The sequence below is a fragment of the Artibeus jamaicensis genome, unplaced genomic scaffold (genome assembly GCF_021234435.1).
Source record: "Artibeus jamaicensis isolate MK-2021 breed Jamaican fruit bat unplaced genomic scaffold, CSHL_Jam_final scaffold_1019, whole genome shotgun sequence".
Lineage (NCBI taxonomy): Eukaryota > Metazoa > Chordata > Mammalia > Chiroptera > Phyllostomidae > Artibeus > Artibeus jamaicensis.
Window position 1 is genome coordinate 18,665,747 of NW_026522025.1, and position 24,156 is coordinate 18,689,902.

General features: G+C 40.0%; 1 protein-coding gene across 1 annotated transcript in view; it reads right to left on the minus strand.

Annotated features, from left to right (window-relative positions):
• PTGER3 (prostaglandin E receptor 3) overlaps positions 1-24,156 on the minus strand; it is a 79,385-nt gene that overhangs the window by 5,902 nt on the left and 49,327 nt on the right. Inside the window, exon 3 of the mRNA XM_037139962.2 lies at positions 1,492-1,583. Within this exon, the coding sequence (XP_036995857.1) occupies positions 1,492-1,583 (92 nt within the window). The remainder of the gene's footprint in view (positions 1-1,491; positions 1,584-24,156) is intronic.

The following is a 24,156-nucleotide window of genomic DNA, read 5'->3' on the forward strand; positions in this document are numbered from 1 at the left end:
ATTTAGATCTTCCCCTGAAGAACGAAAGTGATTGTTGTTCAGTTATCTCTACCGTGGGAGGACAAATGGCCAATGGAATTGAGCTACATGTGTGTCCACGTCCATTCTAACAATTCATGCTGAGGAGAGGAGTTACTGTACACAAACCTGCCCAGGAAATGAGTGAAATGAACGTGCTGACTTTTCATTAAATGAAGAGTTCAACTTATGCAAAAGGTTAAGTGTGGAACTTTTCATACTATCTCATTAAAACAAAAAAGATCCCACGATGCCGTAGTACTCACAAGGCTACTCGTTCAGTTGACCCTACAGTCAATGGCAGAAATAGTCAAAGATGTGTTGGGGGCAGGACAGTCAAGTGCTCAAAATTTTAAATGATCAACATGTATCATATTTGGCATTATGTACTGTTTTCTAGAGTGTTCACCCATTGAATTACATGCATTATACAAAATAGATCTAATCAATACAATAGACAGATAATGTATTATAAAATTGTATACTTGAAACCTATATAATTTTATTAACCAATGTCACTCCAATAAACTCAATTAAAAAGAAATAAAGAAAGAAAGAAAGAAAACAGTTACAACTCCTTAAATATCTAACATCAGATAAAAATATATATAAATAAGGATACATTCATCAGTAGGATATTACAGTCATTAATATCTTTATAGGTGTAGAATATTTCTGAATAATTGGTAACAATACCTTTTCCTCATTGTATATGTTATTAAAGAATACATGTATTCCATTGTAGAAAGCTTTTTCCTACCAAAGTGCCACATATTCCTAAAAGCATCCCTAATAATGATTGAAATAATACACAAAATATTCACCAGAAATAAAGTGCTAATCAAAGCTCCTTTTCAACTAGAGTTGAAGAAGTCATATCCTTCTGGGTAAAGAGTGTAGATACATGTTCCCACTTGGATAATACTTTTACTGTTAACGCCCTTTTTTAACTTTTATTATCAATGTCTGTTAAAATATATGCATGTTTGAAAATAACACTATATATGGTCATGAAATGCTTATTACTGTTATGGAACTGTTGTGTTGACATTTTACTTTGTCTTTTCAGTGAAATTTAAAATGAAAATGGCATCAGAAAAACAAATAGATCTAACCAGAAGATCAAGCAAGAGGATGCGAACCCCACTGAGTCCTGTGTCAAATTAAAACAAGGGTGGCTTCTCTTTAAAATGCTCTCTGAAACTATTCTTACTATGGAAATCAGTGACATGAAAACTGATCAATCCCAAGATCAGGCTGGACCCAATTTCAGAAAGTTCATAGTTGGAGGAAATTTATGTGAAGTTACTAAAAACACAAAAGCTCTTCCAAGGAATCTAGTCCTTTTTAATCAGATATGTGTGCTTAATCTCTACTTTATTCTTCGAGATATTCTGCTGTTGTACAAACTCAGATCAGAACAGGGAGATGGGGTCGGCTATGCTGTGAATCCTGACAGCTTCTGAATCTCACCTTTCCAAGTGGTCACTCCACATCAAGGTCGAGGAGCACTGGTGGGGCAAAGACATGGAGCTCGATGCACAGTTCTTTGTGTGGTTCCTGATCTGTGAACAGAGGGTTTCAGTGGGCAGAATTACTGATTACATCTCCTTTAGTCAGATGACAGTTTTTTGAACATTTGCACAGAAAAGCAAAAAAAAAAGAACTTCGTACATTAGCTCCCATAGGCTAATAAAGATGCCTTGGTTATTCTCTTTCCAAGACTATCCCATTCCTGCCTCTATGCTTTAGCCCACACTCTATTTCTTGCCAAACTTCCACACTGCCTATGACTTGAGAGAGGGGCCATGTCTAAGGTGAACTCTGAATCCCTAGAGCAGTTACACAGCACTTGCTAAACACTGATAAAAAACTCACTGACTTCAAATGATTGGTGTAGGTAAATCTAATTCCACCATCCTCCAGCAGTCAGTGACTTCCTGTTGATCTTAGGATAAGGACCAGAATTCTTAATGTGACCTCAAAGTCCTGTTTGATGTAGCCTCTGGCTGCAACTCCACCTTTGTTTGGAAACTTCTGTCCTTTGCTCTTGCATGCTCAGGCCACACTTGCCCTCTATGCCCTGCATGAGGAGTGTCATCGTCCTTCCTACCTGAGGGCTTTGGACTTGAAGTTTCCTCTACCTGGAGTGCTCTCCCATTCCCTCATCACCTGGCTGACTTTCCCTCATTTTTCAGAGTTCAATTTTAAAAATCACTTTCTCAGACAACATTCTGTTGACTAGGACTTAATCCCCCACTATGTAACATCAAATATTTTCTCTTTATGAACTCATGAAGAGAAAATGCATACTTATTTGTGTGATTATTTGTTTAATGTTTGTCATTATCTCTAAACCTCAAGTGTCCTGAGCGGAGAGACCACACCTGGTTTTGTTTACCGCTGTGTCTCCATTAGTTACCACAGTGTCTGGCACAGAAGTCATGGTCAACAGGTGTTCATGGCATAAATGGCCCTGAAGCCAATCCCTCAACAGGATTCTCCAAATATTGGCTTAAACTCATTGGATGCCATGAAAATATTTTTTTAAATACCTGAAAAACAATTCCTTTTAATACTGTACATTTCTCAGTAATTCTAAGGAATAGCAGATTGAAGTTAAATTCTTACAAAAAATTGTTATAAGAAAAAGCATACAGAAATAAATTCAATGTTTTTTTAGTCAATCTTTTTATTGGACTCCTAGAATCTGTTTTTTCTCCAAAGTTTAATTAACATCATTTTAAACAGCATCCCTGTCCCAAGTAGCACAACATTACATAAGATGTCCAGACAGACCTGTGGTTCTCCAGTTCTTGACTGTATTAAGCAAATAAATAATTTCTGTTAGGAAGGTAGTGTGTTTTGAAGGACAATAAAATGGCATGTCTTCTTTGCAACAAAAATTATACTTTAGCCAACATCTATTCCAGAGCAAACAGAAACATTTTAGTGGCACTTTTTATAGAAAAAGTGTGGTCCTGGAAGAGTTGAGGTCAGAGCAGGAAAAACAAACAGGTGTTCCTATTTATTCCCTGAGAGTTTCAGAGTCCCTTGTATGCCCTTGTATGAGAAGACCATTGACATGTTAAAGAATGATCCAGTTAGATCAGGTTACGTGCACTAGAAGACCTCCAGGTTTCTCTTGTTATTACTCTACTTTTATTTTTATTTAGAGGCCTGTTTTAGTTAAGGAAATGCACTTGGGATTGCATTATTTGTACACTCAACTTGAGAAGCTGATACAACTATAGGAATTTGAATATCATGGGCCATTCAGCTAGGGACAAAATGCTGCCATCTATACTGAGAAGCAATACTTAAAAAGGGAATTACCTTGGGTGGAAGGGGGAAAAAGTAGAAACATTATGCAGAGCTTACACGATGTCAAGTGATGCCAAACTCTTTTATATTTTATTTGATTTAACACTTTACCCCTTTAATATACTGACTCTCACCTACACAAAAGTATGGGTCTTTCCTGAGAGTGTAGTATATACAGGCTCAACAGGCTTCTCTTAGACCTCTTAGCACTTATGGCCATGAAGATGGTGTCCCTGGTGGTCTTTATGATGCCCAAGATCTTGTGGCTCAAAAAACCCTCTTCCTCTGGTTGTAGTTGAGCTTATAGTTCTTCTGCGTTTTTTCCAAATTGCCAAATATTTATGACACCCAATCTGCTGGCAAAGTTGGTCCTCTCTCTGTACATGAAAGATTTCAGTTAATACAGCTTTACTTACTGAGCAAATGTTACAGGATATATTTAAACATTCCAGTTAAGACTGTGTGTGTGTCTATGAGAGAGAGACAGAGATGGAGAAAGAGAGATCTCTGATTTGAACTTGACTCTTAGACTGAATTATATTTTGTGGCAATGGTGGTAAAAAGATTGAAATACAAGTGGTCACACTTCAGGCACGTGAACACAGCCCAGCTGTTCGGTAGACTGCCATGGTTTGGTGGATGCTGGGCTGCCTGTCACTTGGCTAAAGCCGCCTGACGCCTGTGTTGCTGAAGCCACTCTGCCACAGTCTGGTGAATACTGCGTTGGTTTGTCTGTGAGGTTTCTTCCAGAATGACCCAGATGCACCACAAGGCCACATCTACTCTTTAGCCTGTAATTAGAGTGCCTTCTGCTCAACTGCATTATTTTGTCAGATTCTCATACTCTGATTCAGAGTAACAGCCCATTAAATGTTTGTGAATTTTTAATTTCTCCCCATCCACTGCCTGATCCTGAACAACTGAGGGGTATGGTGATCTGCATGGTTCTCTTCTGAATTTCAATGCCAAATCTGTAACATATTATATAGGCTAGCTGGACTTCTGAGGGATACAGAGAAATCTATTCAACAGTTACTTACCTCCTAAAACCTCTACCTGTCTCCTTATTACAGATCATCCTGCCCCCACAGCTATCCCCCTCCCTCTTCTGTCTTTCTGATCACTGGCTCCATTCCATTCACCTTCAGATAATCCTACACTGTCCTTTCCTTGGTAAATAAAATACACAGAAGCACCAGTGCTCAATTGCTTGATTCTTCCCCTTCCTATAAATGTGCTCCAGTTCCTCACCTTCCTTGCCACCAGCTTCTCTACATGATTATCTGCATCTCCTATTTCCTCTCCCTTCAACTCCCTCCTAAATCATAACCCAAATTACAAAGTACTTTCCCTTTGTCAGGGACTGTTCTAACCATTTTACAAATGCTAATTTATTTTATCTTTCAAGTTGGTAATGTGATCATCCCCTCTGGACAGATGAGGAAACTGAGGCACAGAGAGGTTAACTAACTTGTCCAGGTTTATTTACAGGTAAGTATCAGAGCTTGGATTCAAATGCAGGCAGTCTGGTTCCATGTACACACTAACCACACTCCACACTGTCTCCCTCTCCCCAAGTCCCTATAGACAGATTTTATCCTCATGACAGTAAAACCAGGTTCTTGGAAACTTTAAGTATTTTCTGTTATCTCTGGTATTATAACACAGGGGGCTAGAGACACCTGCACTGCCTAGTAATATATAATATTTGCAAGATTATCTCTCTCCTCTTTTACAAGTATAATAAAACTTCATTCAACTTGAATGAACAAATCATTCTGACGAGGCTGAGCTGAATTTTATATTTTCATGATCTATGGAAAAGTATCAATTGGCTAAAGTAATAAGTAAAACATAAATCACTAGAGGTAGAGTTTGACCTACTCCAGAGGGTGAAACATGAATAATTTAAGAATGATAAATTACAGATCCAGTCTTCTGATGTCAAATGATTTTTACTTGACCCAGACAATAATATATATTCCGCCCTTCTTGATCCCTGCTTTGAAAGAGTGTGTAATCGACTCGGGAAACTATTGAAATAATAAGAAAATGACAGAAAAGCACATATAATCATGCTCCAGAGTATAAGTGGTGACTTTTGCCATCATCTAATTTGACAGAGTTTGCAGAGCTTGTCCTGAGATTGAGGGCTCTTGTCAGGCACCATGCCAGCTGTCGCCAAGAGCATGCTGACCCCTGTAGGAGTCAACAAAGCTGCACATTCGAAAGCTAAGGGGAGTCTGAGATCATGCAATCCAGCTCCCTCACTTCTGGACCAGATATGAGGCAAGGTTATTTTTTATAGTCACAAAGTTAGTTTGCAGCACAGTCTTGTCTAGAATTCAGCTTCCTTATTTCTGTTCCATCACGGGACTCAATAATTGATCTGTAGATTTGATCCATTTGTAAATGCCCTTTGATGAACTCTATACACTGTCCCTACAATTTTCCTCATCCAGAACAAGCTCTCACTCTTTCTGGCATATGTACAGTTTAATTTCCTTTCAAGTCTAGTTCAAGTCCTACTTTCCTCATGAACACCTGGGTACCATCCCACTTCTGCTTGAATTCTTTTATTTGATAGTGAAGGAAAAAAAAACTCCATATGACTAGAATTGGGGATATTTTGATACAGAGTCACTTACTGAGTGTCAATATCACCTGATTATAAGCTCCATGGAAGCAGGGTTCCTATTCATCTTCTTTCTGTTCTATGCCCACATATCACAGTGCCTGGCACAAAGGATGAACTCAATGCACATTTGCTGAATGAATGAATGAATGATCTTTTTGACAAGACAGTTGCTCTTGAAAATCAGGGACTGTGTTGTCAATATTCTGTGAAAAGCCCAGCATGTCTGGTACAGAGTGGCACTCATTAGTATTTGCTGGCTGATTTACAATACACTGTATATGTAAACAGGACAGTTTTTCCTTAGGGCTTGGTGATAACCATGCACACCTGATCCAATTCACATCCTGCATTATCTCTTGTGTGTTTCCTAGCTCTGTAAAGGTAAACCATGCAAAAGGAAGAACAATTAATTGGTATCAGCTAGTAAGTATACTAGAGACTAATGCTTCCTTCCCTGCACCATCCTTGCTGGTCTCTGACTCATTAAATTTGGTTGGCTTGTTCCACATCTGGAGTTTCCTGGTTCTTAGAACCAGGAGGATGTAGCCCTGTCCCTGTAAGTAGACTATAACCAGAGCCTGGTTCCATAAAGATCCTAGACTGTGAGATTTGTTGTCATGGAGAACTTGAGCTGGTCAGGGGCCTATTTATGCTCATAATTGTTAGGCTGAGTTCTGAAAATGTGTTACTAGACGTACAGTACTATATGGCTGTTGTAGTGACCTGTTGTATTGGTAATTGACTTAAAAATAACATTAGTTAAATCCATTAAAATAAAATTATTTTAACTATTCAATGTTAGCCTACTAATAAAATACTAAGGGTAGCCTAGAAACTCACATCCTACTTACTAAATTAAAATGTTTTTAATGTATTTTTTAAAGATGAGAAATAATGAAGTTGTGCAATTCAGAAACATAATGTTTTTTAATGAAATAGTAACGATATTCTTTAAATCTTTAAATACCTCTTAATTATTTTCTTGTATTGGTAACAGTATTGCCTGCAATTCTCTCCCCACTCCCATGGCAACCTGTCCATCATTGTAGCCCCAGTGAAACAGGACAGCAAAAGGCAACTTGAAGAGGAGAGAACAGTGTGGAGAGCCCTGCAAACCAAAGCTCTTCCAGTGCTAGGAGGAGGGGACACTACAGAAAGAGAAGCAGGGCACCACGTCTGTACTTCTGCACCACTGCCTCACCATCCAGCCTCACAAGTGGGAGAGTCATAAAAGAATATAAACCCCCCAGAAGGAAGAATGTGTGGACACTTCTGAAGACAGGGAGTGGCCAAGAGAGGGCCATGGTTGTCTCTAAGTGCCTCCCAGACTCCCTGTATGGAGAAGCCCCTGCCCCCACACCAGGGTCTCCTGGGGATTCATGGAAGAGCTGCTATGTTTAGGGCAGGGTGACACCCTGGCGATGACAGCATTTCCTGTGGAGTGGACAGCTGAAGGTGGTGCCCAGAAGGAAAGAAGCAGCAGAGTCTTGAGGGTCTACTGTGCCAGTGAGAAAACAGTGGGTCAGGTCAGCAAAGTGACGCCACAAAGCTCAAAACGTGCTGAAAAAACAGTTTGCAGGTTTTACCAGCCTTGAATCAGTGGTGGATGCCACACGCTACCCAGAGAACAGGAAGAGCAAAATCAGCTCTAGGGAGGGTGGGAAGACCCAAGAGGCAGGACAGGGACCTACATGTGGACAAGCTGCCTCACCTTACCTTCCCCCATTATCCTGAGGGGAATGTTAGAGTTCTCCCTCACACCGATGCCATCTTGGCTAAGAGAAGGGGGAGCTGAGAAAACCCATGAAGAAAGAACATTCCTGTCAAAAAGACTGCTTGTGCAAACTGCAAAAAACAGATGGACCAAACACCTTCAACTGTAAGTCTTAGTGCCTATGCTCTACTGTCCTACCTCCCAGGCCCTAGCCCAGCCAGCAGAGAACGTAGATTGGTGTGGAAGTTTTGTTCTGTACAGAAAAATCTGGAAAAATATTTTTTAAATGCCAAAGTTGTAGAGTACAATTTTCACCCTATCCATTAGCAAAATTAGAGACTCTAAAAGCCAAACAGATGACAATGGTGCTCAGTAAATAGGGTGACCCACCCTTTATAAATCTGTGAATATGAGCTGTTTGTTTTCCAGTTTAGTGCCTTATGAAGGTGACCAGGAAGAAGCTGGAGCCATGCCCAGGATGAATGAGAAAACAAGGCCATCCTAATTCTGAAGTTAAGAGTACACATAAAGACAAATTTAATCTAATGGTAGGTGAAAGGTTTGTTCTGTTGCACAACTTGTAATCAGAGACAGTCACTAAGGGGTCCCGTTCATTACAATTTTATGTCATTTTAAAAGCTAAATCGCAAGACATGGAGCTCAAATACAAAGAAAATAATCAAATGCACTCTCATAGTACGTTACCAAGTCGATACTTGAGAAGGATTAAGTAAGATTAAAGACTGTCATAAACATGGTAATTACATTTAGTAATGAATTTTGTGATAATCCTTATTCTCCAGGTGAGAGCTGATTTGATTAACCTCTGTGCACTTCAGGATTCTGGAGGATTTCCTAGTCCCCAAAGATGCAGGTGTGGTCACCAGCAGAGGCGAAACATATTTAGGAAGTAACCCGATCCCCTGTGGTCTTCTCTATGAATAGCAATAACCCCAATGTCCAGTGTAGTCAAATTACATCAGGGTCAGTGTAACAGTCATGAGATTAATGACTGGATAGCAGCAGAATCTATCAGGGGCCTTTCATCTATCAGGCAAATAAATTCAACGGAGTAGTGCAGGTCAATTCAATTAAGCACTCATTGATTATATATCTATGATGTGTAAGACACTGTCCCAAACATTGAAAGAAAATGTTATAAACTATGTATAATTAAATAGTGGTCATGATGTAGTATAAATGTATATATTTAATGGTTGTGATAAATCTGAATTCCCAATGCATCCTCATTTCTCTAAGTGGTGAGAGCAAAGAAAAATGACTAAAGTGCCATTAGTTATACCTGATCGTATATAAAAATAGTTTGAAAGGCTATTGCTTAATTTAAATGCAAAATAATATAGCATAATATTTATTATTCAGCATTTCTTGTTCTTGGTAATGCAATGACTATGATCCTCAGGCAGAAACCTGATAGATTCTCTGACATAAAATTTTTTCCCACAGAAAAGACATTTTAAAAGTTATTTCAAGTGTATGGAAATAAGGAGCCGTTCATTAACTGTGGCAGAGCTTGCTGGTTGTTTCCCAGCATCTACTCTTTCTCCCCTCCTTCCAACAGAACCCTGATTATTAGCCAGGTACCAATTAAAATGCTACAGTTCCAATATTCCCCAGTTAGATGTGGTTATGTGACTAAATTCTGGCCAATGTATTTAAGAACTCCTTTCTCCTTCCTGCTGACAAGAGGGGGATTAATGGCTAGAGCTCAAGCAGTCATTCATATTGGACCATGAGGCACTACTAGTAAGAGTGACGGTTAGACATGGTATCAATGTCTGATGATCAAGCAATGGCCAGATCAGCCTGGACTGCTGCAGAGGAGACACTGTTCCGTAACGTGACCACTGATTGTCCCACAAGCTGGAATTGAGGTTGCTTTTCTTTTTTTTAGAGACTAGTCCGTATGATCATAATTGATGTTCATAGTGACATAAATGAGCACCCCTCTTTTGCCTTCTATTATGTTCTGGTTCCTGGAAGAGGTTGTTGTCCTGACCTGGTCAAACACGTAAAGCAATTTTCTATACCTGGCAGCTTCATGTACTAGTTCCCCCGACTGTTCCCCCTTTTTATGCTATATAAGTCTTCGGCACCTGCCAGGCAGCATGGGGATTCTTTTTATCTTGCAGTTGCCCAAAACATGTCTCATATGTAAGTATCCTTTAATAAACTCTATTTAATTACTAGTCTGAAGTGGTCAGCCTCTTCCTTAAGTTGTTTCCTGAGTTTCATTTACAAAGGTAGATTTTCAGTTTTGGGGATTTTTCCACTAACAACTGGTGAACAAGCCAGTATGCTAAAGAAAAGGGTCTTGTGAAAGAGACATCCACGAGGGAAGTTCCTGGTTGACCATCAACCTTCATGTGGGGAGGGGTGGCCCATGAGCTAGATACATATGGACTGTTGCATGAGTATGGGGATTCCCTGAAAACGTCAGCTGAGCATTCGTTTGAGGAACTATGCATTACACATTGTGGCAAGGAAGGAAGACTTATGGCTGCAGCTGTGGGCTGGCTGCTCTTATGGGCGGTTTGGCTGGCCACAGACACCCAGCTAGAGGCAGAATCCAGGGTTAGAAAATTAGAGAAATAAGTGAAAGTAAAAAAGTCTATTAGAATGTCTACAACTTTGTTAGCATCAGGACTGGATGCTAAAGGTTGCAGGGCGGGGGGTGGAATTGGGGTGGTGGGGAGAAAAGGCCTTTTGAATGGATACTTGTTATAGGAGAAACTCCCAGAAACTTAGTTCTCCTTGCCAATGCAGTAAAGAATTACAGATCAGCAAGCTTATTCATGTGCAGGCAAAATTTATTGTAAGTTCTAATGGGAAAGCAAAAACAAGGTGGCAAGAGCAAGGTGGCCAGAGGCTGGATGATCTGGGTGGCCAGTGAACCCCATGTGGCAAGAAAGGGCCAAGAGAAACAAGAGAGCAATTCCTTTGTTCTGAGGACTTACATAGTAGGTGGAGTGGAAGTGAAGAAGTAACACAGTGATTGATGGGCAAAGGTGGTGCCAGTTTTTCTGAGCAGACATGACTACCCAAATGTAGGTATGGGTCTGTTAGCCCAAATTCTCATCTTGCTCCAGACTCCATTTATGCATATTGTATACATGACAGGGGACAGGCAATTAGCCAAAGTCATTTTATGGGCTTTTCTTTGGGTACTGTGAACCTCCTCTCCTTCTCCTTTCTAGGCCTTGGGATGAATACACAGTCTCAAGGTTTTCTTTCCCAGCTAGTGGAGATGACTTTCAAGGTCATTTTCTACACTATCATAGTTTTGCTGGTGTTGTTCAGAATGCCTGGCAGTCTTACTGAATCAGGCTGAGGATTACTGGGTCCTTGGGGAGACAGATCTTCCTTTGCTTTTAGCCTCCAGTACTAAGTTCTTTGTTAGATTGCAATCTAACAAAGGTGAGGGCCCCGCCTTTATTTCCCCTCTGGCTACTCACTCCTAGCTGCTACTATAACATTTACCTCTCAAGTAACAGGAATGCAAATCTCTGGGGACTTTGGGCTCAGGACTCCTGGGTAAATGGGTGAGACATGTCTCCCTCCTCCTCCCTGCCTTGGTTTGCTGTCTGTCCTACCGAACAATACCACTGCTGGTATGGAAGCTGTGAGGTTTCTATTTGCATCTCTTTGTATGTTCATGTGTGCTTATTTATGTATTACATTTATGTGTAAATGGTGTTGCTAACTTGCAAAAGAGCCAAGTTTAGTTAGCTTAAAGGAATTGAGTGCCATATAAGTTAGGAATTGGGTACTCTAAAATTTTCAGAAATACAGAAATTAACTGAAATGCTTTTCAGGATCATGTGGTATGAGAAATATTGATATCAAAGTTACTTTAAGTTTGTTTCTTTAATTAAAATAAATATTTGATAGTTATCAAAATTAAATATAACTTTACCTAGGGTAAAAAATGTACCAGCAAAAGTAATAATTCAGAGTGATGGCTGGTTTTGTCTAAAGTCTCATAAATTTTTGTTAGTAACCTAAATACAATTAAGAACTAATAAATTAAATAGATTTAAGTAGAATAGAAGGTTTTAGGGGAAACATTTAGCAAATACTGTAAAGATTTGTGGAAAACAAATCTTTGGGGAAAATTTTAATGTGTGGTCAAGCCACCTATGATTAGAATGAATTTACTGAGTAAGTGGATTTAAATCTCAAAAGCAAGTAGATGCAAAATTAGTGTTGCATTATCTTTTTTTCTGTTCAAAGGACAAAATTATTTTAGACTATGGTTCTTTTCCTGATAAAATTCCATAAATTTCTATTTAGAAAGCAAAGATTCTGTGTTTTATTCAATAATTTTTCTGCATTTTAGGTTGTCTTCATCAGGTCTTTGACTACTTAAAAACAAAATCATCTCAATAGTAAACGCCAACCTTCCGTATTTGAAATGCAGTAGCTGACTTGCATAAAAAGACAGCAGCAACAAAATCTATAGATTGTGCTACATAGAGATGAAGCCCACTCTGCTTTCACAAAAATGAACTCTCGTGGCCAGACTTTGTCCAACCTGCTGTCCTTGTAACATGGCCACAGCCTGATCCTGAATCAGAGAGATTAAGATGGGTAAACAGGGGTTTACTAGGTAAATAGTTGGGGCTGTGGGAAAACCAAGATTGCTGCCTGGTTCTTCCAGGCACCCAGGCAAACCCTATTTTTCAGTTTTTGCATTCCTTCATAAATCATAGTGCATTTAGGCTGGCTTCATTACACTGCCACTAAGTATGGGTGGTGGTTGTTTGTGTATTTTCTGGATGTGTGGAAGCTTGCCTTTTCCTGCTGCAAGACTGATGCTGTCATAGTGACAGAGAAATTGTTAGAAAACATGTTTCCCACCCAGGGTACACCTTTCCAAATGCTCCCTCAAGGCTATTTACATAGCCCCACCATGCTCCAGGAGATGGTGGCTTGGGACCTGTCATTGTTTTCCTTCCCAGCCTCTGTGAAACTCAATACACTGATGACATAAAGTTTACCTCTGTTGCAGAAAACCTTGCAGGCCTTGCTGAACCCTCTACAACAGAGAAGATGGGCAGTAAATCCACACAAAGTACAAGGCCCAGGCACCACAGTAAAGCTCTTAAGAGTCATGTGGTTGGATAAGGCCCACATTGTCCCTGTGGCCATCATATACAAAGTCAAGCCTACTCCATACCAAAAGCTGTGAAAAGGGTACAGGCTTTTGTGGAAATTTGAGAGTACTGGTGAACATGTATACTCAGTGCAATGCCTTTGCCCATTACGATTCCTAGTTAAAAATGGGCATACATATGGGACTGGGGAGCTGAGCAACAGGGTGGCTTTGAGAATGCAAAAATACTGAACAAAGAGATGGAGCCCTTGGAATTTCCTAGATCTGGCTACCATTCAAATTAGATGGTTTGGTAACCCCTAAAGACATAAGCTGGGCATTATGCCCCCCACCCCCCAAAAAAAACAACAGCAAAAGGGAGAGTGCTCCTTGGATTTTGGTCGCAGTTGTGGAAGGGGGAAGAGATCAGATATACTCCAATAGAACAGCAATGATTGGCAGTGTATACACTGCTCCTGCAGGTGGGGCCTCTCACTCAAGTGCAACCAGTTCCAGTAAGAACTTCCCTTCACAAAGGGGTGGACAGACAGCATGTTCCTCTTTGCTGCCTTTGCCAGTGCTCCGACTCCTGCACTGACGAAATTGCACGCCTACCTAAGCAGAAGACTACTCTATCAAATAGGTCTTTGTTTTTAGAGTTGTAGTCATTATTAGGCCCTGTTGAATATGAGACTTCCAGCCTCTTATCTCTGTGTCAGATGCTGCAACCTGAAAAGAAGGAATGGGAAGAATTTCAGCTGGAGCTTGGTCTTCTGACAGTTCTAGCAGAGATCATCCAACTACCTGGATGGCAATGATGCTCAACTGTCTACTGACACCATTTGAATGGAAACAAGAACAAGCCACAGCAGTTGGTGGGCTGAATGAAGAGCTTTCTGGTTGTTAATCACACGTGAACCTTGGTCACTGTTCTAATAGTGGTCCTATGTACTGACAGTTGGGCAGATTTGTTTTTCTCACCCAAAGATAGGTTTATTGATTTTAGAGAGAGAGGAAGGGAAAAGAAATGGAAAGAAAAGGCAAAAGGAGAGGAGGAGAGAAAGAGACATTGATGTGAGAGAGAAACATTAATCAGCTGCCTCCCATACGCAACCTAGGTACGTACCTTGACTGGGAATCAAAACTATAACCTTCTGGTGCACAGGACAATGATTCAGCCACCTAAGCCATTCAGCCAAGGCCAGCTGGGCAGTTTTAAAGGGATTGATGTTATGGCTCGGACAATGGAAAAGTAGGGATGGATGATTATAAACAAACCTTTATGGGGACAAAGGACATGGAAAGATATTTGGGCTCACTCACAAGAGCCTGAGGCAGATACGTTATCTTCCATGTCCCTGCCCATAAGGCATCTACATCTCCAGGTAGTCAGGAAGAAGATGCCTTGGTAAAAATGCACACTTTAGCAAGTGACCTGTCAGTACTTTCCGCAGATTAAGTTTGCAGAGAGAGTGGGCGCTGTAGTGCCCGGGTAGGATGGTGCATAACTAAGTAAGCAGGGCTGCCTTTACAATATAGTGATCTGATTAATGTAGTTATTGGGAGATTCCAGCTTCTATATAACCCACAGACCAACTCATGTATGTGACCAACTCACATACATGACCTCATATGCCAGGTTGGTAACTCAGTCTGAGGCATCCAATATGGTAAAGGTGTGGAAAGCAAATGACACAGTAATAGTCCTGACATTTGCCATAGACCAACAAGCTATGATAATGAGGGCACCAAGCCCTATTGGACGGGGACAACTTATTGGAATGCTTTACATGGACTAGTACACACACCGCTGGAAGAGTGGAGGTGATAGGCATCCTAGTCTGGCATATTCCCCATCTCATTAACCTCCCTATACCAGAGAGCACCACTTTCCCCCAGCCAACATTCGTGGTTTATACAGCCTGTCCAGGTTAATCTGGCCACTCTAATATCCAAAGATCAGGCTTCAAGTGGAGAGGGGCACGTGGAGGGGCATCTGTGCCATTATTCAAACTAAATGTCATGTGTTTATATCAGATAAATCTGCTAATATTTCTTCTTTGTCAACACATATGAAAACTCAGCTAAATGCTTTAAATAATCCAGCCTCAAGCCTAGGTGACCTACTAAGTCACTGGTTGGTTCTGGGGTGGGGACATGATGGAAAAAAATTTGATAATACTTAGGCTGCTTCTTTTAATTTGTCTCTTTTCTTGTGTGTCTCGGTACTGTTGCTGCAGACTGTGTTTCCAACGCAGTCAACTGGCAACTCGGTGAGCTACCACTAAGCTGCTGAAGCCCCTCCCTGACCACTCAGGGCGCCTCACAGAAGAGGGGCATGTTAGTTTGTAAGAGCTGGTCATAAGGGGTTGAGAATGGAGGACACACTGTTCCACAATGTATTGACCACTGTCTGTCCCACAAGCTGGACCTGGGCCAGAATGGAAGTTGCTTTCTGCCAACCCTCCTTAGAGACTGCTCATAACTGATATTCATTCGGACACAAATCAGTTCCCCTCCCTTGTCTCCTGGTCACGTAGGTCTGGAATAGGTTGTTGTCCTGGCTGGTCAAGCATGTAAAGTAATTTCCGGTACCTTGTAACATAAACGTACTAGTACCCATGACTATTTCCAGCCTGTACCCTATCTAATCCTTTGGTGCCTGCCAAATGGTGCAAGGATTTATGTCATCTTGGAACCGCCTAAGACACTCCTCTGTGCAAGTTTCGCTTAATAAACTACTAATTACCAGACAGGAGTAGCCAGGCTCTTCCTTCTGTTGTTCTTTGCCCTCTGCTTATGGTGGTAGATTTTCAGTCTCAGGGCTCTTCCCTGGGTCTGTGTGAAGTAACCATGGCCTACATGCAGAACTTACATAAGTAGAACAGAAATATGCTTTCATTTTGCCATTGTTATTTTGGATTTTATTGCAGCCAGCTAAAGCCTAACCCACTAATAAAGCCATCCCATTAGCCAGAGAAAATTCTGGGCAGTTGCCAAGAGGAAACCTAAAGTAATGCAGAGAGAGGCCATAGAAATAAAAGGGAACTAGTAACATTTTCGTTATATCTGGCTCAAAACAAATCGATTACCTAAAATGTGCAGTCCTCAAGGCTTCAGGAGGTGACATAGCACACTGTCTGGGGGGCCTACCATAGATCATGCAACAATCATTTCAAATTGTTTGTGTGTAATTTTCCCAAAATTTGTACAACATTTCTGCATTTTTCAAAGAGAAGTGGCATATAATTATGCCGCTGCGCAATACAAACTTGCTGCCTCCCCATAAGAGACGTAAAACCCAGATGGTGGCATTGAAATGAGTTTAGAAACTGACATCATAAAAGCTGGGCTTGAAACTTAACTCACTTTAAACCTGGACGAGCTTGCTTAAACTTTATAAATCTCACTACCTTCCTCAAGGATAGTAAACATTGGCCCCATTTCCCTCTAGGAGATACTGGAAAGAAATAAATATTTGTCAAGGTGTTATCATTGTTACTAAAATCTCTTACTATTCACCTAGGTACTCACTCAGGTTTCACTGGGAGAGGCACTTTGATTTCAACTTTCTGGGGCAAATTACCTTTCAAAAACAACTCTTTTTGCCTACATTACCCTCCTTTCTCTAATCATCTCATTTCTATAATTCTCTAGAAGCATTTAGTTTTTATGATGTCTGAGATTTTATGAAGTGCATGTATGTAAGTATTTAGATTAGAGAATATTATTGAGAATGAGTATTTGGCTAACTTGCAACTTCTTTTGAAACTAGCAAATAAGAAGCACTTAGGTATTGAAAAAAATGAACTCATTATAGAAGAATTTACAGTTAGACTATTGATTAAAATATAAACTGTGTACAGTAAATTTTTTTACCCTAAGACTAAATATCCAGATATTTCACACAGCAGAAGGTATTTCTACAGCACTGAACAATTATCAAAGGTCATAAAAATGAACGTGGACCTAAAAATTTGAAGTACATTCTGAGCTATCAAGGAAGTACTACCAGCCAACAAAAACAAAGTATTTAATTAACTGAAGTGTACCATACCACAATCTTATTAATAGCAGGGAGGTTAATAGCAATAAAAACACTAGGTTATCTGAGAAGTGTCTACCTGGAACAGAAAAAGAAAGGTTATAATTCCATTTCACAGACAATAAAGGCTGCAAAGGCAGAAGATCATTTGAACTTCATTGTCTAGACTACCTTCTGGATTGTGATGCACTTCACAGGCTCCCTTCTGATTTGTAACTGGCTGAGCTGGGGCTGTCACTTATTTAGTAATGAAAGTCACTTCCCTTCCTACTCTGCCTCTCTCGTTTTCTCTCTCTGTGTCTCCCCGTACCTCCCCCCTCCACACACACTTAGAACTTACCCTCTTTCATATGACCTTGAAAAGAGAGACACTCTACAAGGACGTGAACCTGGGGGTTGGCACTGGCCTCGCAATTCAGAGCAGACAACAGTACAAGGAAACAAGGGGAGGGGATGCTGACCTATAAATGTTACATATTCATCCCACTCCTTACTCTTTGAAAACCCATCCACCTGCCACTCACCATCAGCAAGGCTGATCTGTGAAACATCCACTTTACAAACTCTCAGACTTCCCTTATGTACTTGCTTTACTTCTTTTTTTTTTTTCACTACTTTCAATATTATCTGAGCAGGAAGGTGAGAAAACTGAGGGTGTCTGTGGAGTGAGAAGGCAGAAGAGAAGGTCCTCAAGGAGCGAGCACATGGAGACCTTGGCACCAGTCTCTCTGGGAACTGCGTAGAGATTCATTCCATGCCTCAGTCTCTGATATGGGCCCAGAAAACTGTAAAGGGGGACACACTTGCTCGGGGCATCTGTTTTCCCCTACCAGTACCCTATCTCCCAAACTGCCCCTCTCTCAGCCCTCTTGCCTTTCCTTGATTTTTCTTAAAAGAAAAAAAAATCCTATCCCCAAATCCTCATTAAAGCTTACTGGTTCTATGTCTTCATTCTTGTAAGGTCCTTCTCAGTGGTTAGACCTAATGGAAATAATTGTTTTTGAGATATTAGAAAATAACTGTACTTTACTGTGTTATTTTTACTCAGGTAATACACTCACTTTCTCAGAGGGGTCTTCCATGTCACTTTCTTTAAAAAAATGACAATTCCAGATTTTAGGTCCTATAAGAAAATGTTCAAAACCCACAGTATAAATAACTACACTACTCTAGACAGAATTCTTTGACGTTAATTCTAACAGATACTTGAGAATAAATTCCATTCACCTCACTTATTTTTCTTCTTCAATAACAGTGCACACGAAGCCCCTGTATTAAATTCTCGCCTCTACCACTGAATGTGGACATGAGAGCTGGATGTATTTACTTCCCTCCCACTTCCCGACAGTCTTTTAAGAGCCTCATCCTTTCTCCTCTGCACAGTGCAACATACTCCTCTTGTATTCATTGACTTTTCAGTATCGGCGTCCTACCTCTGTCCTGTCTTTGGTTTGCTTTGCAGAGGGCCGGCCTGCATGCGGGACTGTGGTGAACTCACCTGTGCGATGGGACATATTATTATGTCTAGGAGGGAGCTAGAGGCTCCTAGCGCTGGAGTCACTGTCTTAGAAATTCCTGACGACTGAAAAGTGAACTGGTCTTAGGCAGAAATCTACATTTTGTACAGTTTGGGGAAAACATCTGACACGTGTTAGATTTTCTCTTGGCTGCAGCGACCCTGTTTATTAAGTCTCTTCTGAGAGGCCCAGAGGAGCCTGTCAGGAATGATGGAGGGAGGCTGCTCAGGTGTGCTTTTGGATGCTGGAGTCTGAGGTGTGTCGTACCCTCCTTGAGGGTAACTTGTCTCCCTGTGTGGCTCAGCGCAGTAATAGGCAGACAGGAGAAGCTGAATACAAACTGGCTGAGTGAATGAACGAAAGACTGAATGAGCCGAGTAAGTGATAACTAGGATTAACTTGGGCAACTGCGGTCTAGTGATATGAGCACCTGACAGGAGCAGGAAAATGTCTCCAAGTGTCCACCTACCAAAGCCTTGGAGCCATGCTGACATTTCCTATTTCAGCTTCCTTGCATGTCAAAAGGAGGTGGCCCGAATGTGTTTATCTCGAAAGGCTCTCAGTTCTTGGGAAGGAAGTGTACTTTTCACTGTTTATCAGCCTCAGGCTCCATGGCTATGTGCTGAAAGGGCTGAGAGCCAGCGGGTGGGATGCAGAGCTCAGACTGCCTGGCCCGTGCAGCAGAAGGCTGCCCTGCCCCTCACCCCACCCTGCCAACCACAGCCGCCCTCCTCTCTGCTGGCCTGGACGGCGAGCTCTCAGCCGGTCTGTTCCTTAGTTAAGGCCATTCCACAGACACAGAAATCATCACAGACAAGGTCTCCCCTTCTTGTTATGTTACAAACTTTACATGAGTATAACAAGTATTACATTCACTGTGATTAGTAGTCCACCTGATTTAAAATTCTGCCAGCTATGGTACCAAGGGAGCATCACTGGAAAGGGAAAAGAAGCATTTTGAGTAACACATATGCCAAAAGTTTGGACACCATCATCTTTATTTTCTCTAATAGTGACTGAAATTAGTCACTATTTGTTGAGACACGCACTATATATCTAGCATTGTGGTAAATTCCGTAAGCCTTAATTTTTTAAAACTAAAACCCCTTCTTTGACATTGTAGCATGTTTGATTCATACTGCTTATATTGTGATTATTAAAATAAATCTCAAAGATATTTCTGTGTAAACTACATGTCTACACTTCAGAGTCTTCACTGGCTTGGAGGCTGAGGGTCTGGGGAAGAGAGGAAATGAGAGGGTCTGTGACACTGAGATTAAAAAGGTGTGGTCTCTCGTTCAAGGATCCTCTATCAGTTTAGTAGCACATCTAGAAGCCTGCACAGCTGATTAGTACGCAAGTCAAGCAGTGCAAAAGTAAATGCAGAGGTATAAATAAGGTATTCTGGATGCTCTGGAGCAGGAGTTGTTAATTCCAAACCAGGCATCAGGAAAGAATTCTTAAGCAGGTGCCATTTGAGCTGAGCCTTGATGAATGAGTAAAATTTTCTCAATTAAGAAAAAAGAACATTCAAGCAAAGTAAGCAATGGGAACAGAATCATGAAAGTACACATCGTGTTTCAGGAAAAGATTCCCCAAAAACTGGGATCGGTTGGCAGATAATCCTGGAAGGGTATGTTGGGACCGTTTTATCGAGAGCTTTGAGTAAGTGAATGCATGCAGACTTTGTACAGTGGGCAGTGGGGAAACATCAAAATGTTTTGAAGTACTGCTATTATCTCTACTCCCCAAATGAGAAAACTGAAGCTCAGAACAGGTCAGGAACTCAACGCCAAGGCAAGCGTGGAGGTGAGAGCTGAGCTGACGCTTACCTCTAAAGTCCAAACACCACACCTCGTCTTTTCTTTTTTCGAAGTATAATTGACATAAAATATTGTTTCAGGTGTAACACATAATAATTTAACATTTGCATTTATCATGATACGATTACCATAATAAGCCTAGTTAAGATCTGTTGAAAGAAAGAAAGAAGGAAAGAAAGAGAAAGAAAGAAAGAAAGAAAGAAAGAAAGAAAGAAAGAAAGAAAGAAAGAAAGAAAGAAAGAGAAAGAAAGAAAGAAAGAAAGAAAACCACAGGCCCCCCATGGAGTCATTTGCCATAAGCCCCACCTCGGCAACCCCAGACTTCATTCCTAACCCAAGGGCAGTTTCAGCCTCTCTCAGCAACGTCACTTTAACCAGTCGATCTGGAATCATCTGCTCAACACCAGTGAGGCAATCTTCCTGACAGACCTCTTGTCTTCCCCTAAAGGAAGGTGACCTTGCCTCAAACTATTCACTCTTCAGTAAGAACTTCCTTACCTTGGCCCCATTTCACATGTATTTCAAGCCCCTTGGAACTCCTTTCCACTTGCTAGATGGGATGTTGCCTGATTCGTGAATTATCAAATAAATAAAGCCAATAAGATCTTTAAAAGTTAGTCAGTTGACTTTCGTTTTTTAACATGTCCATCACCACATACAGTTAAATTTTTTTCTTGTAATGAGAACTTTTAAGATCTATTCTCTTAACAAGTTTCAAATACACAATACAGTAGCATTCACTATGGTCACCATGCTGTACGTTACCATTTCCATGACGTATTTATGTTAGAGCTGGAAGTTTGTATCCGCCTTGTCTTATTTTTTTATTTATAAAGTGGGACTAATAACAATACTCCATTATCTACCTAAATGGTTTGATCAAATAAAACTACAGATGCTAAAATGCCTTAGAAATTACAAAAGATTTTTGCAAGTGTTGGTTTCAGTATTGTCTTGTTGTTATCACAATTACAACTAATATTACTCCTGAAGGTAGCATAAATGTATTTTGTAAAAGCAAGTAGCATTATTTAATGTTAATAATGGCTATACATTTTTGAGTTCCTACTGTGCCTTATGCATACATTATCTTCTTCCCTTCCACTACCCTGTGGGACAGGTTTCATTATCTCTAATGTGTAGGTGAGTAAACCAAGGCAGAAAGAGATTAACAAACTGCTCAGTTGCACAGCCAGTAAGTCAGGAACCAGGCTTCAATTCCATGTCTTTAAACTCCCAAACTTCCCGTAGAGCGACTCACCACTTTCCCACTGACCCACTGACACCACAAACCTTTCAGGTTGCGGTGGCACCCTGATAGGATGCCTTCAGAAAGTGATTAATGATGGCAGTAATTTCAACACTTCCATCAAGATGTCATCATCTGATTCCATGTTTCAAAGAAGGTGACTATTTCTAACCCTGTTAAGGACGCTGTTCAATAAAGAAGTAGTATATTTCCTTTAGGCTTGATTTAACTGGAAAACTTGATCTATTCCATTCCACTCCCTGAAATGAAATACTGTCTTTCTTTAATAATAATTCTTCTGTTAATCAAAACAAAACTAAATTTAAAAAAACAAACTTCCTAGCTATGTGAGGGTATTGGTTCCTTACGTTTATTTCAAATTTTAAAAACTTCCCTAAACACTTGTCGAATCACTTGTTTCTGTATTTTAAAGTATATTTCTCTTTTCTTCTGGTCATAAAACTTTAAAAATCACTAAATGGGGCCAGTAATATATACAGATTGATGAATGTTATTCATGCTGAGTTTATTCTTCTAACATATGTTTTATACATAGTAAAAACGATCATTAGCTGAGTTTGGCCAAATTTATATTCTTGGAAGCTTTTCATATTCAACAAGGTCAATCTAATACTCCAGTTAATGAAGTTATTGGTAATAATGGCCACCAAATAACCTGATTTAAGTACTGGAAAATAATTGCTATTGCTCTCTTTTACAATATTTTTGCTGTTTTTCTGAAGAGAGTTTTAAAAAAATATCAGAAACTGATAAGGTGAACAGAGGCTTTGAAAGGCTAGCTTTGAGAGGAAGTTTAGCTGCAATTCAGTAAGTGTTGCAGAGGGAAGACTATAAACCATGTATGAAGGGGAAAGAAGACTACAAACTACGTGTGAAGGGAGAGAAAGACTATGTGTGCAAACCTTGTGTGCAAAGGTTTGAAGCAGAGCACTAAGCTCAATTCCTAAATTCAGACAAATTTATTTTTCACCCTATTTCAAATATTATAGCTATTTCATGACTATTTTGATGCATGAAATCATAGAATCTTGAGTAGGAAGTTTTGAAGAGGTTTGTATTCCTCTTTCTACAGAAGACTACCTCGTGATTTCCTAGTGTTTGTTGATTTACGGTAATACGAGACTCCTAACTTTGTAAGGTAGGCCTCTCTACCTTGGACCATGTGGATTTGGCTTTTTGTAGATTAGGTCAAAATCTTTCTGTAGTGTTTTTTCCTGCAACTCAGGGAGTCTCACCATAGCTCTTAGAGGCAGCCAGGTCTGAGGAGAAACTTGCAAAGACAAGTACTCGTGAAGGTCTTAATCAAAACATTTACAATGGTTAGATTTGAGTGTGGCATATAGGAAATTTTTTGATCTTTGTGTTCTGCATTGCTTGAATTTTACTCATGGGTATATATTCTACTTAGAATGGAAAGAAAGAGCAAAGTTATTGACACTTTGGGAAGATATTTAAGTCCTAAATGTAAGGAATGAAAATCGATACCTCACCTTGAAGTATCAGAGTCTTAAACCTGGAAGCCATGAGTGATGACCCTCAGTCCCCTAGAATCTAGGCCCATATGTTAGGGCCTCATTTGAAAGATCTGTGAATGACTACATAAATAAAGCAGTCACTTAATCGATGATCAAAATCTATCAATATCCAACATAAACAGTTTGATCTCATTTTTTTCTTGGAGATAATAGTCATCACCAGAGAAGTCAGAGTTCCAGTAAGGCCCAGCTTATTACTGCTCTCATTCCAAGTCTTAAGAGAAAAAGTATCACTTCAATTTTAATTTAAAGTGATTTAATGCTTCCTTTTATTTGTTTTCCCCAAATGCATCACAGTCCAAATATTCTCAGGTAGTCCTATTTTCTAATGACTGGACTGCTAGAGAATGTAAATGACCTCAATGTACCCAGAAATAAATTATTGTCCTGCCCGGACCATACTAACTCTGAGAATTTTGCACATGAAATGATGATGATTATGGAAATTGGCATGTATACCAAGTGGTTGCACACATTCTCTCTTCTATTATTTACAGCCATGCTATAAGCTACAGGTTATCATCTCTAGAGTCCTTTGCCCATGAGGAAATTCAGGTGGCAGGCACATGTTACACCAGTCTGTTTTAGATAACCGTGAGAAAGTATTAACCAGTTTCACCAGTTCCTATTTGTTGCTTCTCAGACAAAAACTGCCATGCTGAGATACACTTCTCTGCTTGTATGCCTTATTATTCATTTTTCTGGGTTTCATTTGAGGAAATTGTTATAGGGACTGTTTCATAATACCTCTTCTGGGTTCCTCAAAAAATTAAAAGTTGAACTACCATATGATCCAGTAATTTCACTTCTGGGTATATATTTGATGGAAATAAAAATCACTATTTCAAATAAATAGCTGCACTCTCATGTATATTGCAGCATTATTTATAATAGCCAAGACATGGAAACAGCCTAAGTGTCCAACAACAGATAAGTGGATTAAACAATGTGAGATATAGAGAATGGAATATTATTCAACCATAAAAGAGAAGAAAATACTGCCATTTGCAACAACATGAATATACCTTGGGAGCCTTATGCTAAGTGAAATAAGAAAATGAAAAGCAAATACTGTATAACTTCACTTTCATGTAGAATTTAACAAACTCATAAAACATAAGACAAACTGTTGGTTGCTGCAAGAGGTGGGGGGTGA